The 13,347-nt window shown below is 49.3% G+C and overlaps 1 protein-coding gene across 2 annotated transcripts in view; it reads left to right on the top strand.

Annotated features, from left to right (window-relative positions):
- Window positions 1–13,347, top strand: part of TTC28 (tetratricopeptide repeat domain 28) — a 115,515-nt gene that overhangs the window by 21,727 nt on the left and 80,441 nt on the right. Inside the window, exon 1 of one of the 2 annotated variants that reach the window (XM_069031297.1) lies at window positions 12,553–12,742. The exons of the other annotated variant lie outside the window; for it this stretch is intronic. Coding sequence (XP_068887398.1) covers window positions 12,716–12,742 — 27 coding nt within the window. The 5' untranslated portion in view covers window positions 12,553–12,715. Of the gene's footprint in view, window positions 1–12,552; window positions 12,743–13,347 lie in introns of those variants that run through there. 2 annotated transcript variants of the gene reach the window in all.

Genomic DNA, 13,347 nt, shown 5'->3' with positions numbered 1-13,347 from the left:
ATTGTTCTGCTGGGAAGTAACTGAGTAGTTACAGCCTTGTGCAAGGAAAAGATCTTTACAGGCAGGGTAGAATATAAGCAATTTAGGAATGATTTGAAAACTGTTTTGGAGTAATGGGTGTGAGTGGGAGAGAACGCAGCACAACAGATGAAACATCGAACAAGATTTTGCAAGGGGAAAACTTTTGGGGCTGGAAGTTAGCCCTGTTCCCCACAGGGATGCTGGGGCTCTGTTTTGGTGGTCTGTACAGTAGAGACTGCGCTTTGGCAAGCTGAGGAGTGCATGATGTCATGGGATGCAGAACACATGCACGGAGAGCCAGGAACTGTTGTTCGCGCCGCAGCGCTGCCAGATGTGTGTGCTGGAACACATTCTGAAAAATGGAAAAACCATCTTTATAAAGATGCTGAGAAATGTCCTGTGCTGAGCCTGGTCTCAGCCACAGTATGTGCCGAGTACAAATATGCTCCGTGGGGTTTCTCAGTCCTGGAGCCCAAGTTCTGCTCTCGGGAGCAGTCCTTGTAGAATGGCTTTCCCAGTGTTCTTCTGTTGTTCAGAGAGGAGCTCGGAGAAATTCCTGTTTTATCCAGAAAACATGTTGAGGGCTTCTTCATAGGAATTATTTGCAGCAGAGGAGAATCAAAGGAATCTATTAACTCCAGTTTTCACTTTTACTTCCTATTAAGAATGGTTCCACATTCCAGCAGAGGCTCTGGTGCCAGACATTGCTCTCTTTACTGATGCACAGCTCTCTCTGCAGATTAACTGGCCTCCAGGAATTATTCGAATCTCTTACCCAACAGTGCTTCACATGCAATAAAGCCAAAGGTGGGTTTAAGATTTTCTGTATTTCAGGGTGAAAATACATTGGGGTTTTTTTCTAGATTTTTTTTTCCCTAGATTTTGAGGTCAGCTAGAAATATTTGTATTCAGTACAGAATGCATTATCTGGTTATTGGTGTACAGAGAGTTAAATATAGCTTTGCTTCTCCCTCCTTTTGCACAGGCCCTAATTAAAGGGAGGAGGGGAGATGCTGGAAGGCAGCAACAGGAGAACGCCTACAGAAAGTCAGGAATTCTTTATCTAAATGGGACAACATTTCAAGCTTGAGAGATTTTTTCTGTTTTATATATTTTTTATGTTTACTGATGATTTTTCCTGCTAAAAGGGTCCTTGGTAACGAATAATATTATAATCTTGCTGGTCTGTGTACAGGACTACAAAGAAGTCTCCTGTAGTAGTCAAACAGGTAAATTGCCACGCTGGAATCTTTGGAACTGTGCCCTTCTGAGGGATCTACTTAAGGGCACTCTGATCTTTGCCTCAGAGGAATGCGAGATCTGTGAGTTGCTAGAAGGTTCATCTCATACACTTGTTGAGTAGTTCTGCTGAGCTCAGAGACTGTACCACAGCAGGGATCTGTTTCCTCCTGTCTGGCATGCCCAGGCATTTCTGCTGTGCTGGTGAGGACTAGTGCTGGCAGCGAGACCCTGTCCTCAGCGTGCAATGGTGATTCTACAGCTGGAAAACTCAGGAGGCAAATTGTGTTCTGTGCCATTTTAATAAGGAAGAGCACAGCCCTGTAAGTGTCCCTGTGCTTGGATAGGTGTGATAGCTGCTCCCAGACTTCAGACTCCAAGGCATAAACTTCTGACAAGTGTCATCAGAAAGGAGTTTTCTTCCTTGTAAACAAGATGCACCATTTGCTAACTTCTTCATGTTGTAGAAGATGGATCCACAAGAGGTATGTTCCCAGATTTTGTCTGTTCTGTTAGAATGATCAGGACACTCAGCAAGATAAAAGACTGATTTAATAGGCCGGGCTGTCAGATTTAGGGACCAACTTGTCTATCTGATACAGGGTTCCTGTAGCACCTCATCTGAGGCTAGCAACAAGAACTCTTTATTTTATTTTATTTTATTTTATTTTATTTTATTTTATTTTATTTTATTTTATTTTATTTTATTTTATTTTATTTTATTTTATTTTATTTTATTTTATTTTATTTTATTTTTTCATTTTCATTGAGCCTGGAATTGTTTGGAATAAACCATTGTAAAATTGTTTCAGTTTTAGGACATTAAAGTCATGGTTATTAGGCCTAAGCCTTTACACAGTTTAATTAGAAGGAGAAGAATAACAGTACACTTCTCTGAAGTGTAAATATGGGCTATTGGCAGCATTTTACCTAAACTCTGATACTTATAGAGTGGTGGTTGGGTAGCAGTGTGAAAACCTGACAATCACTGTGTTTCTGACAGCCTGCTACGATGTCATGTTGAACAGTGAAAGTCTGTGCCCAGGCAGAGGGAATATATCAAACTAATTTGTCTCTCTTTTGTCTGTCATTGCTTGTACATGCAGCATATAAAGAAGGCATCGTGTAGCAGTGTAATTCAAGATCTGTAGAGTCTTTTCCATTTCTCCTAGATCTTAATAAATTGAAAGGTTTTTAGTTAATTCTTCTGTTTTCTTATTTTGGCTTATATCATTCAGGTAATTCCTTCCCACACTTGCTTTTTTAATATTTCTGACACACATTCAGAACCTGCTGTCAGAGCTACTGTGTATCGGGTTAAACATATTTACCACAATCTTTTTTCCAGCTATAATTACTTCATTATATGTCAGTTCTAATTGTGTTTCTGTGCTGCATGGTGGGGCCTGGGCATTGGGGTCTGTGAGTGACACCAGAGTCCTTGTTCTGAGGGCTCCAGACACGTCAGCAGAGACATTCTGGGGAAGCAGATAATGTTATTCTTTCCTGTTTGCCCTGTGCCAGTGCAAAAAGCCTCTGTTTCTAAGGTATCTGATGATAATCTCACTTTTTACAATGGAAAAATCTGTGCTGGAGAAAAAGAAAGGTGAAATGAGTACAGGTGACTCTTGAAGACTGGATTTGTGCTTTTGGGTCTGCTGTGGGGTCACCTTTTGTAATAAAACTTCAGTAAGAAAAGATGCTAATTACAAAAATACATTACGGAGTAATCTACTATCTAGTAATTAACTTCCATTTACATAATCTTCAAAAAAGTATTTTAAATCAATCTCTTATCATCAGTAAACACTTTTATGTAGGTGCAGGTTGAATATTTTTTTATTTTTGGTTCCTGCAAATAGCTCACCCTTCACCTTTTCTGTCAGGGATGAATGGAAACTGCTGCATGGTTGGCTCCTGCTTCTCCATGTAGAAAAATTTTAGTACCACTCTAAGCCTTATGCTTGTTCAGTGCTGGATGTTTGAGCACATGAAGGTAAATGAAGCAGATGTGTTCTGTATTTTTAGGTTGGAGCCAACAGCTGTCCTAGTTACTCTTAAATGCTCTCACAACTTTATGCAGAAAAATGCCACTGAAGTCAGGTTCTGACTGAGTTGTGTGACGTAGCAGTGTGCTGGCCTCACTGTTGTAGGACAAAGCTAACTGAGGTTGCCTTGGTCACTGACAGGGTCTCAAGTTCTTATTTTGGTGAGCTCTCCTAATTTTACTGTCCGACATAGTGAAGCTAACTAAAACTGCATCAGAAACTCTTCATTGTAGTGCTGAATTGTACTGGACTGCATCTGTGTCTGCTTGTCTGATAGAGACACTGCCTTTTGGAGAGAATGGGCTCCATGAGAGTTGGGGGAGTGCTGCACCCGTGAGATTGGATGTGTCTGCTCACTGTGGGCAGGTTGGGAATAGACCTGGGCTGACAGTGGTGTCAGTGATGAGAACAGTGCAAGTTAAACCTCCATCTGGAGATGCTTCTCCTCAGCAAACTGCACTAGATGATTGGTTTAGGTCCCTCCCAACTGGAACTATTGTGTTCTAAGAGTCTTAGATGTGGCTCCTCAGAGAGGCCAGATTGTCTCTGTGCCAGTGATTTCAGGGATACTGTAGAGTTTTACAGCACCTTGAGGTTGTTTCCTGCTTTTGAAATGGTTCTCTCTGATATGGCAGTGACAGGGTATTCTTCAGAATAACTGTAGCCCACAGAAGGAATTGCTCTTTGAACATCTATCTTTCTGAAGAAGATTTATCTGATTCTGGTTTTGAGAGCTTGTTAGCTGTCTGTAGACACTTTATCATTGTAGAGGAGTTCAGTTTATTTCTTTCCTCTGTTCTCTTACTGCTGCAGCAGTGAAAAGGGCAGCTGTGGGATACAGCATGCTGTGCTTTGGGAAGAAATGGTGCTGCATATGGATAAGTTGTGTCACATCTCTTATTCATACAGTCCTGACCGAAAATGCGAACAGACACAAACAAAATTCCTGGTACACGTTTTGCAAGAAAGTTCAGCAGGTGAACTGCCTATCATTCTAAATGAGTAAGAGAAGAGTCCTCAGAGAGTTTTAAGTGCTGTTTCTGACTGTTATGGGATCTTCTGTTGAGTATCTCAGAGCTCAGGAGTAGGATAGCTTGTGTAACGTGCTTATGTTTCCAGTGGTGGAAGAGAAATTTTGAATAGACAAAACAGATCCTTTATAATACAATAGTTTTGTTGTGTAGCCCTTTCAGACAAAGCTAAAAAAGAATTTTTATTAAAACTTTGCATATGCTTCTGTGATTTCTTTAAATTTAGAAAGTATGTTCTGTGTCCTGAAAAACAGGACAAATTTAATGTGCAGAGTATATCACCAAACTCTAACTCCCTCCCTGCTAACCTGTGAACTCCAGAAGAGCTAATTGTTAAATCGAACTAATTTTTTAGTTTTTTAACTCTAATTTTTTTTATCTTTCAGTTTCTTTATGTCATTGTCAGGTGGATCTGAAGTCCACCTCTTTGGGAGAAGTGTCTAAGTGAGGATGTGATTTTAAACCATAATTGAAAGGTTTCACATTTAGTTTGCTGCTAGGGTTTAGGAGGTTGTTGGTTCCTCTAGTGTGTTGATGGATCTGTTTCCTCAGTGCTGGAGTTTCTTTAAAGGTACCACAGCCATCCTCTGTCCTTCTTGATGTTATTTCTTATTCAGACACAGAATTCCTTCATTTCAACACAAACCTTTCCTTTGAATCAATTGCCTCTTCCAGCAAATGATCATCTCTGGCCTTTAATCCAAGCAGCATCATACCGGGAAGGGCAAGTTTGTTTTCAATCTCACTACTGTCTGCATGTAAGATAATACAGCTTGCAACTGGGTTTTTTGGAAAGAATACAAATATATTTAAGGTGTACTGTGAGGAGCAGGCAAAGGGAATTCATCTGGATCTCGGGGAATAAAAGTTTTGGTTTAGGAACCTGATAACATTGTAAGTATACCTAAAAAACGATCTAAATTTATACATCCTTCTCCATTAAATTAATGAAAGTCTCCCACTTTGGGCTAGTAAGAGCTTATTTGAGCCTGTTATGCCCACAGAGATGCTGATGGTGTGAGTGCTGGCAGATCCTGTGAATGGCTGGAGTCACTGGGTAGTGGGGAGGGGGCAAGAGAGGAAGAGCAGCTCTCCTGGTGAGAAGTTTCAGGTGTTATTTGGCTCTTTCTTACCTGAGATAGCAGATGGTGATGGAAGCTGGCAAGAGAAGACTGGGAGAAGACCCTTCTCCAGGACAGATAGCAAAAAGGGTACTTTTCTGTGAATCTTTGCCTACTAAGTATTGCTTTGACCCACATCTTGCCTGAATTACACTTGTCTCCATAGCAGCAGTAATTGTGCTTCCTATGGAAAAAAGGAGGGGCAAGTCATAATTAGAAGCAGGTCCCAAACATGGTTTTCTGCTCAGGATCATGTAAGGGTAGAACTGAAGCTTCTTAAGCCAATAACAGAGTCTCAACAATTTTGAAAGCAAACACCTTCCTTGGTAAGATACAGTTAAAATTTAGGATATGTTTCATATCCATTGAACTACAGAAATGCGTTTTGCCATAGGACTATCACGCAGATATTTCACAGGCACATCATGTTTATGTAACACAGTCACAGCTGAGGTGCCAGCAGAGACTCTCACTGTGCTGTGAAGGGAAGGACGATGGAACAGGACACTGTGGGCACTGCTGTTCTCTCTCCCTCTCTCTCACTGTCTCTCACTCTCTCATCATCACCTCTCTTCCCACCACTGCTTCCCCATTTCCCTTCTCTACCCCAAGGCATGGAGTAGGGCTTTCATTTGAAACACCAAAGGATGGCATAGATAATGATGGAGTGTTGGACCCTTTATTTCCTAAAGGGTGGAAAATAAGTGGAGTTTCATCATAAGACTTGGTCCATTAATTAAAAGGGAATACCTAATTCCTGTACTTGGAGTTCCCTCCTCCCAGACCAGAATTTTCTGAACTCCTTTCTCCCTTTTGCAGGCCACACTTGATCAGCAGCTGCCATAGCTCAGTCCCTCATGCACAATCTCACCTGTAAACCCTTGCAAGATCCTTTATCTGCCTTCAGCACTCTGGCTGGAGGGAGGCAAATGACAGACAGAATCACTGTAATGAACTGAAAGCTGCTTTAAGAAATTCAGAAATAAAAGGACTTGATTTTATTATCCTTCCTGAATTTGCCAAGGGACTCTGTGATTTGGAGCTTGGTGTGCAGTGCTCTGGCTGTGTGGATGTTATTAAAGTGCTGGCATCCCACACGCTGCCAGCCCAGGCAGTGCACAGGGAAGTGCACGTGGAAGAAGTGCAAGTTGTTACTCTCAGTCTTCACATCCCTGCTGAATACTGTCCAATTTTGCTGCTGCAAAGTAGAATAACACAATGAACTGAATTCTCATACTGCTTGGATAGCCTGACTAGCAAACTTATCAACAAGCCACCTCCAACAGGACCTTTTCCTACTTGCAGTGTGTGGTTACTTCTGGGTGAAGCTCACTTGGGTTGAGCAGAGGGAATTTCAGGATGTAACAAAGATATCAACTTAGAAGTTGTTGAAAATGAAGGATTATGCAAGAAATGTGATAGTACATCAGATAGTTCTAGGTTCTTGCCAAAGATTAATTTGAGGAAGACACTTTAAAAGGTTTGTTATCCATTGAGTTTTAGGATTGAGAGCTATCAGATATGTCTAATAATGCACAGCTTGCTTGGCTACTCACTGGCTGCAGGAAAGGAGGACCGTATACTGGATTGTCAGACCTACAATGCAAATTTTAAAAACACCAGTAAATCAAGGAAAGTAAAAAATAAAAGGTATTGGTGTAACCTGTCATTTTGCTGGATGATTTTGTGCCAACCAGTCAAAATTATGACTATTATTCACTCTGAAGTAGTAAAAGGAATAAAAGATGTTTATTCATATGTTTGGAAAAATAAATTCTGTTCCCTGGGAGCTCCTGCCAGTGTCCTGAAGTCTGACCAGTTCAGAATGGATTCATAAGGCTGTTTCTAATGGAGGTGTCAGTACCCTGAGACAGGCTCTAGGGATGGGGCGCAGTCCTCTTTGGGCAGTGCTGGCACAGGCTGCTCTCTAGCCACACGCCCTATTTTGGGCCAGAGGGGCTAGAGGGGAACTGAGCACTGCTTTCAGCCATTTCACTTCAGTGAACTGAGAGCATTTGACTTCCGTGGACCAGTATTACCTTAATACCAACTTTCTAACAGTTACAGCTTTCCCGCTGCTTCAGACTGAGCTTTAGGAAGCTCTAGCACCTGAATTTTCTTGGCATTGCTGATTACTGGAGAGAATGAATTGGTTCCTTTTGAAATGGACTTGAGGATTCTGTTCTCATGATGGAAGAGCTGGAAGTTGCCAGCATAAGAGGATGGTTTAGGGATTTCCTGGTAATTGAATCACTACATACTGAGAGCGTTCGTTCTGGAAAGAGAAACTGGGATCTTAAAAATGAAACCAAAAAATCATATTGCATTTTCTTCTATCTTATGGAAGTCTGATAACTCCCTGACTTTGGAAGAATGAAAAGCGTTTGTCATTTCCCCCAGACACCAGACATTTATACTGCCCCTATTGTGGATATTTTCTATGGCTTTGAGAATAGTGCCAACATTATTTCTTTTTATCAACAGCAGGAAAAAAAGTAAATATAGCAGAAATGCCAATCACTGGAGTAAGAACTAAGGAGGAACATTCAGGGAGGGGTGGACTTTGGTGGTCACAGCTTCTTTATACAGTTTTGCCATAATGGGCAAAAAGTCCTTCATAACAATGTTTAAGCCATTAACTGTAACATTTCAGCCTCTCACAGCAGCTCCTGTGTTGCTTCCAGTTAATTATCTTTACTTGGGAAGAATTTCAAAAACCTCCTGTTGATTATGTCAAAACACCACATTTTGTAATCTGTCTGTGAATTTGATGAAGCTTCATTCTGACAGCCACGTGGAGAATGGCATTGTCTGATGCTGAACGTTGTCTGATGCTGAGCGCTTATTTTCTTGACTCAAGCACCAACTGCTATGTACAGAACTCGTCAGAATTGTCAATACCAGTTTTTCAATTTATGGAAATCTGTGAGTTTCAGGGCCCACTGGCTCTGCTGTTGGTGTAGTAGAAGGGCATAGCTCTGTGAGACACTAGCTCTGGGGAGTAAAACCAGCAGGAGTTCCTTTTCTGTGCAGCCACACCTGTTCTTTTCAGTCCCGACTGCTTCTCAAAGCTTTATTTCTCACTTGCATCTCTGCGCTGCCACATGCACTGTCAATAATCCAGGGGAAGGTGTGGGAACAGAAACATGAAACACAGAGCTGGTGTCTGAGGGTGCTGTGGGACAAGATGGGGCCTGCTGAAGGCAGCTTTGGGGCTGGTGGCTGAGCTCTGTGTTCGTTGCAGAGTACGTGCAGTCACTGTGGGAGGGAGCGACGTCTGAGCATCAAGGGTAGAGCTGAAACACCCCTGTCAGTGCTCCAGCATCCCTGCGACCCAAGGCACAGTGTCCTTCAGGACTGAGGAACTGCAACAGAAAGAAGCAACTGTTGTATTTCCGAGGGACCTGGCAGTGAATATTTGTTGATCTGTGTTTTGATATTACATTTGCCTTTAAGTTTATTGTTTACCTCTGAGATGCTACAGTGTTGGTCATTCCTCACAGCAAAGAAAACGGCACCTCTGCACCATTTCAATAATATAAGCCCAGAGTTAAACTGTGTTGCATTCATGCCCTGAGGATTTGTAACTCTCCTGAGCTATGTTTATTTATTAGAACAGTCTCAGAACAGCTGAAGCTTTGCGATGTTAGAATAACTGGCTCCTTGGAGATGGCCTCAGTGTGACAGTGCCCAGCTCTGCCTTTGGTCTGCAGCCCAGCACTGGTAGCAAAAGCTCGACGGGAAAAGCCTTCAACCACACAATTGAAGCCAGAACTGCACAGCCCTTCCACCTGCGGGACCGGCTCTCCCTGCGCCTGGGACACAGCAACTCTGCTTGTGTGCCAGTGACACGCTGGCTGTCCCCGTCCTTGGACACACCGTGCCCGGACACAAAGGCTGTCCCCGTGTGCCGGTGACACCGGGGCTGTCCCTGTGATCAAACACAGCGGCTGTCCCTGTGCTGGTGACACACAGGCTGTCCCTGTGTTGGTGTCACACGGGCTGTCCCTGTGTACCGGTGACACCGGGGCTGTCCCTGTGTTGGTGTCACACGGGCTGTCCCTGTGTACCGGTGACACCGGGGCTGTCCCTGTGTTGGTGTCACACGGGCTGTGCCTGTGTCAGTGTCACACGGGCTGTCCCTGTGCCGGTGTCACACGGGCTGTCCCTGTGCTGGTGACACACGAGCTGTCCCTGTGTGCTGATGTCACATGGGCTGTCCCTGTGTGCCGGTGTCACACGGGCTGTCCCTGTGCCGGTGTCACACGGGCTGTTCTCTGTGCCGGTGTCACACGGGCTGTCCCTGTGTGTCGGTGTCACACGGGCTGTCCCTGTGTCTTTGTCACACGGGCTGTCCCTGTGTGTCGGTGTCACAGGAGCTGTCCCTGTGTGTCTGTGTCACACGGGCTGTCCCTGTGCCGGTGTCACACGGGCTGTCCCTGTGTGTCGGTGTCACACGGGCTGTCCCTGTGCTGGTGTCACACGGGCTGTCCCTGTGTGCCGGTGTCACACGGGCTGTCCCTGTGTGCCGGTGTCACAAGGGCTGTCCCTGTGTGTCGGTGTCACACGGGCTGTCCCTGTGTGTCTGTGTCACAGGAGCTGTCCCTGTGTGTCTGTGTCACACGGGCTGTCCCTGTGTGTCGGTGTCACAGGAGCTGTCCCTGTGTGCCGGTGTCACACGGGCTGTCCCTGTGTGCCGGTGTCACAGGAGCTGTCCCTGTGTGCCGGTGTCACACGGGCTGTCCCTGTGTGCCGGTGTCACAGGAGCTGTCCCTGTGCCGGTGTCACACGGACTGTCCTTGTGTGTCGGTGTCACACGTGCTGTCCCTGTGTGTCGGTGTCACACGGGCTGTCCCTGTGTGTCGGTGTCACAGGAGCTGTCCCTGTGTGCCGGTGTCACACGGGCTGTCTCTGTGCCGGTGTCACACGGGCTGTCCCTGTGCCGGTGTCACACGGGCTGTCCCTGTGTGTCTGTGTCACAGGAGCTGTCCCTGTGTGTCGGTGTCACACGGGCTGTCCCTGTGCCGGTGTCACACGGACTGTCCTTGTGTGTCGGTGTCACAGGAGCTGTCCCTGTGTGCCGGTGTCACACGGGCTGTCCCTGTGCCGGTGTCACACGGGCTGTCCCTGTGTGCCGGTGTCACACGGGCTGTCCCTGTGTGCCGGTGTCACAAGGGCTGTCCCTGTGTGTCTGTGTCACACGGGCTGTCCCTGTGTGTCGGTGTCACAGGAGCTGTCCCTGTGTGCCGGTGTCACACGGGCTGTCTCTGTGCCGGTGTCACACGGGCTGTCCCTGTGCCGGTGTCACACGGACTGTCCTTGTGTGTCGGTGTCACAGGAGCTGTCCCTGTGTGCCGGTGTCACACGTGCTGTCCCTGTGCCGGTGTCACACGGGCTGTCTCTGTGCCGGTGTCACACGGGCTGTCCCTGTGCCGGTGTCACACGGGCTGTCCCTGTGTGTCGGTGTCACAGGAGCTGTCCCTGTGTGCCGGTGTCACACGGGCTGTCCCTGTGCCGGTGTCACACGGACTGTCCTTGTGTGTCGGTGTCACAGGAGCTGTCCCTGTGTGCCGGTGTCACACGGGCTGTCCCTGTGTGCCGGTGTCACAGGAGCTGTCCCTGTGTGCCGGTGTCACACGGGCTGTCCCTGTGTGCCGGTGTCACAGGAGCTGTCCCTGTGTGCCGGTGTCACACGGGCTGTCCCTGTGCCGGTGTCACACGGGCTGTCCCTGTGTGCCGGTGTCACACGGGCTGTCCCTGTGCCGGTGTCACACGGGCTGTCTCTGTGCCGGTGTCACACGGGCTGTCCCTGTGTGCCGGTGTCACACGGGCTGTCTCTGTGCCGGTGTCACACGGGCTGTCCCTGTGTGTCGGTGTCACACGGGCTGTCTCTGTGCCGGTGTCACACGGACTGTCCCTGTGTGTCTGTGTCACACGAGCTGTCCCTGTGTGTCGGTGTCACACGGGCTGTCCCTGTGTGTCGGTGTCACACGGGCTGTCTCTGTGCCGGTGTCACACGGGCTGTCCCTGTGTGTCTGTGTCACACGAGCTGTCCCTGTGTGTCGGTGTCACACGGACTGTCCCTGTGTGTCTGTGTCACACGAGCTGTCCCTGTGTGTCGGTGTCACACGGGCTGTCCCTGTGTGCCGGTGTCACACGGGCTGTCTCTGTGTCGGTGTCACACGGGCTGTCCCTGTGTGTCGGTGTCACACGGGCTGTCTCTGTGCCGGTGTCACACGGGCTGTCCCTGTGTGCCGGTGTCACACGGGCTGTCTCTGTGCCGGTGTCACACGGGCTGTCCCTGTGTGTCGGTGTCACACGGGCTGTCCCTGTGTGTCTGTGTCACAGGAGCTGTCCCTGTGTGCCGGTGTCACACGGGCTGTCCCTGTGTGTCTGTGTCACAGGAGCTGTCCCTGTGTGCCGGTGTCACACGGGCTGTCCCTGTGTGTCTGTGTCACAGGAGCTGTCCCTGTGTGCCGGTGTCACACGGGCTGTCCCTGTGTGTCGGTGTCACACGGGCTGTCCCTGTGTGTCGGTGTCACAGGAGCTGTCCCTGTGTGCCGGTGTCACACGGGCTGTCTCTGTGCCGGTGTCACACGGGCTGTCTCTGTGTGCCGGTGTCACAGGAGCTGTCCCTGTGTGTCTGTGTCACACGGGCTGTCCCTGTGTGTCGGTGTCACAGGAGCTGTCCCTGTGTGCCGGTGTCACACGGGCTGTCTCTGTGCCGGTGTCACACGGGCTGTCCCTGTGTGTCGGTGTCACACGGGCTGTCTCTGTGCCGGTGTCACACGGGCAGGGGGCACCGCCGGTGACACCGACAGGGGGCGCAAGAGCCGCTCCCGCGCGCAGCGCCCCCTGCCGGCGCGGTGTCTCGCGCGGCTCTCCCGCCGCGGCCTCGCGCGCGGCGGGGGCGGGGCCGGGGCGCGCGGCGGGGGCGGGGCCGGGCCGGTGCCGCCCCTGAGCTGCCGCGCGCGCCGGGCGGGCCGGGCCGGGGCCGTGTCCTGGTTCGGGTCTCGCCGCCCGCGATGCGCCCGGGAGCGGCCGCGCTCCGCGGGCCCCGGGCGTGACCGGTGCGGGCGGAGCCGCCGGCTGGGCACAGCCCCCGCCCATGGCCCGCGCGGCGGGGCCGGCTGCTGTCCCGCGGGACGCGGCGCGGGCCTGGTGGCGGGGCCGGGCAGCATGACCGCGGGCTTCGGCCCCGCTGCGCCCGCCGCCCCAGCGCCACCTTGATGCTGCACGTCCCCGCTCTACAAATATGATGAAATGGCAGCCCCGGAAGAAGGTGAGTGCCGGGAGGCCCCGGCTGCCGCTCCTCTCGCCCCGGCCGGGCCGCCCCGGCTGCCGCGGGAGCTGCCGCCGGCGCTCCGTTCCGCGGGCGGGATGCGGGCGCTGCTCGGGCCGCGCCCCGACACGGCTGCGGGGCCGGCGCGGCGCTCGCCGGTCCCGGTGCCCGCGGTGGGCCCCGCGCTGGGCGGTGCGCGGTGTCCGTGCGGGGCTCCAGCGTTCGACGCGGCGCAGGACGCTTTTCCACGGCGCTTGGCAGAGCATTTTATGGGTATTCTTTGAAGGGAGAACCCAGCAAACCGAGCGCTGTGCCGCCCCTCTGCGGCAGTGACCCTTTGCTCCTAGCAGCTGTGGACTATTAAACTTTTTGTTTTCTTTTTTTTCCATTTTGTTGTTTTTTTTCGTTTGGGAAAGCCTGCTTGAACCAGCAGGGCTCCTTCTATAGCATGTTGTGTGATACTGTGTCTTACATCAGGGAAGAAATAGAAATCATATGTGAAAGGCATGAGAGTGTCTCTGGCTGTGAGTGTGAGACAGGAATAAACGGTGTTAGACCGTCCTGGTTGGAACGTGCCTTGTGCCATTGCAGCTCCGGGTGATCAG

This window comes from Aphelocoma coerulescens, chromosome 15 (assembly GCF_041296385.1).
Source record: "Aphelocoma coerulescens isolate FSJ_1873_10779 chromosome 15, UR_Acoe_1.0, whole genome shotgun sequence".
Classification (NCBI taxonomy): Eukaryota; Metazoa; Chordata; class Aves; order Passeriformes; family Corvidae; genus Aphelocoma; species Aphelocoma coerulescens.
The sequence above is the reverse complement of the archived record's forward strand: the minus strand, read 5'-3'. Positions and strand labels throughout refer to the sequence as shown.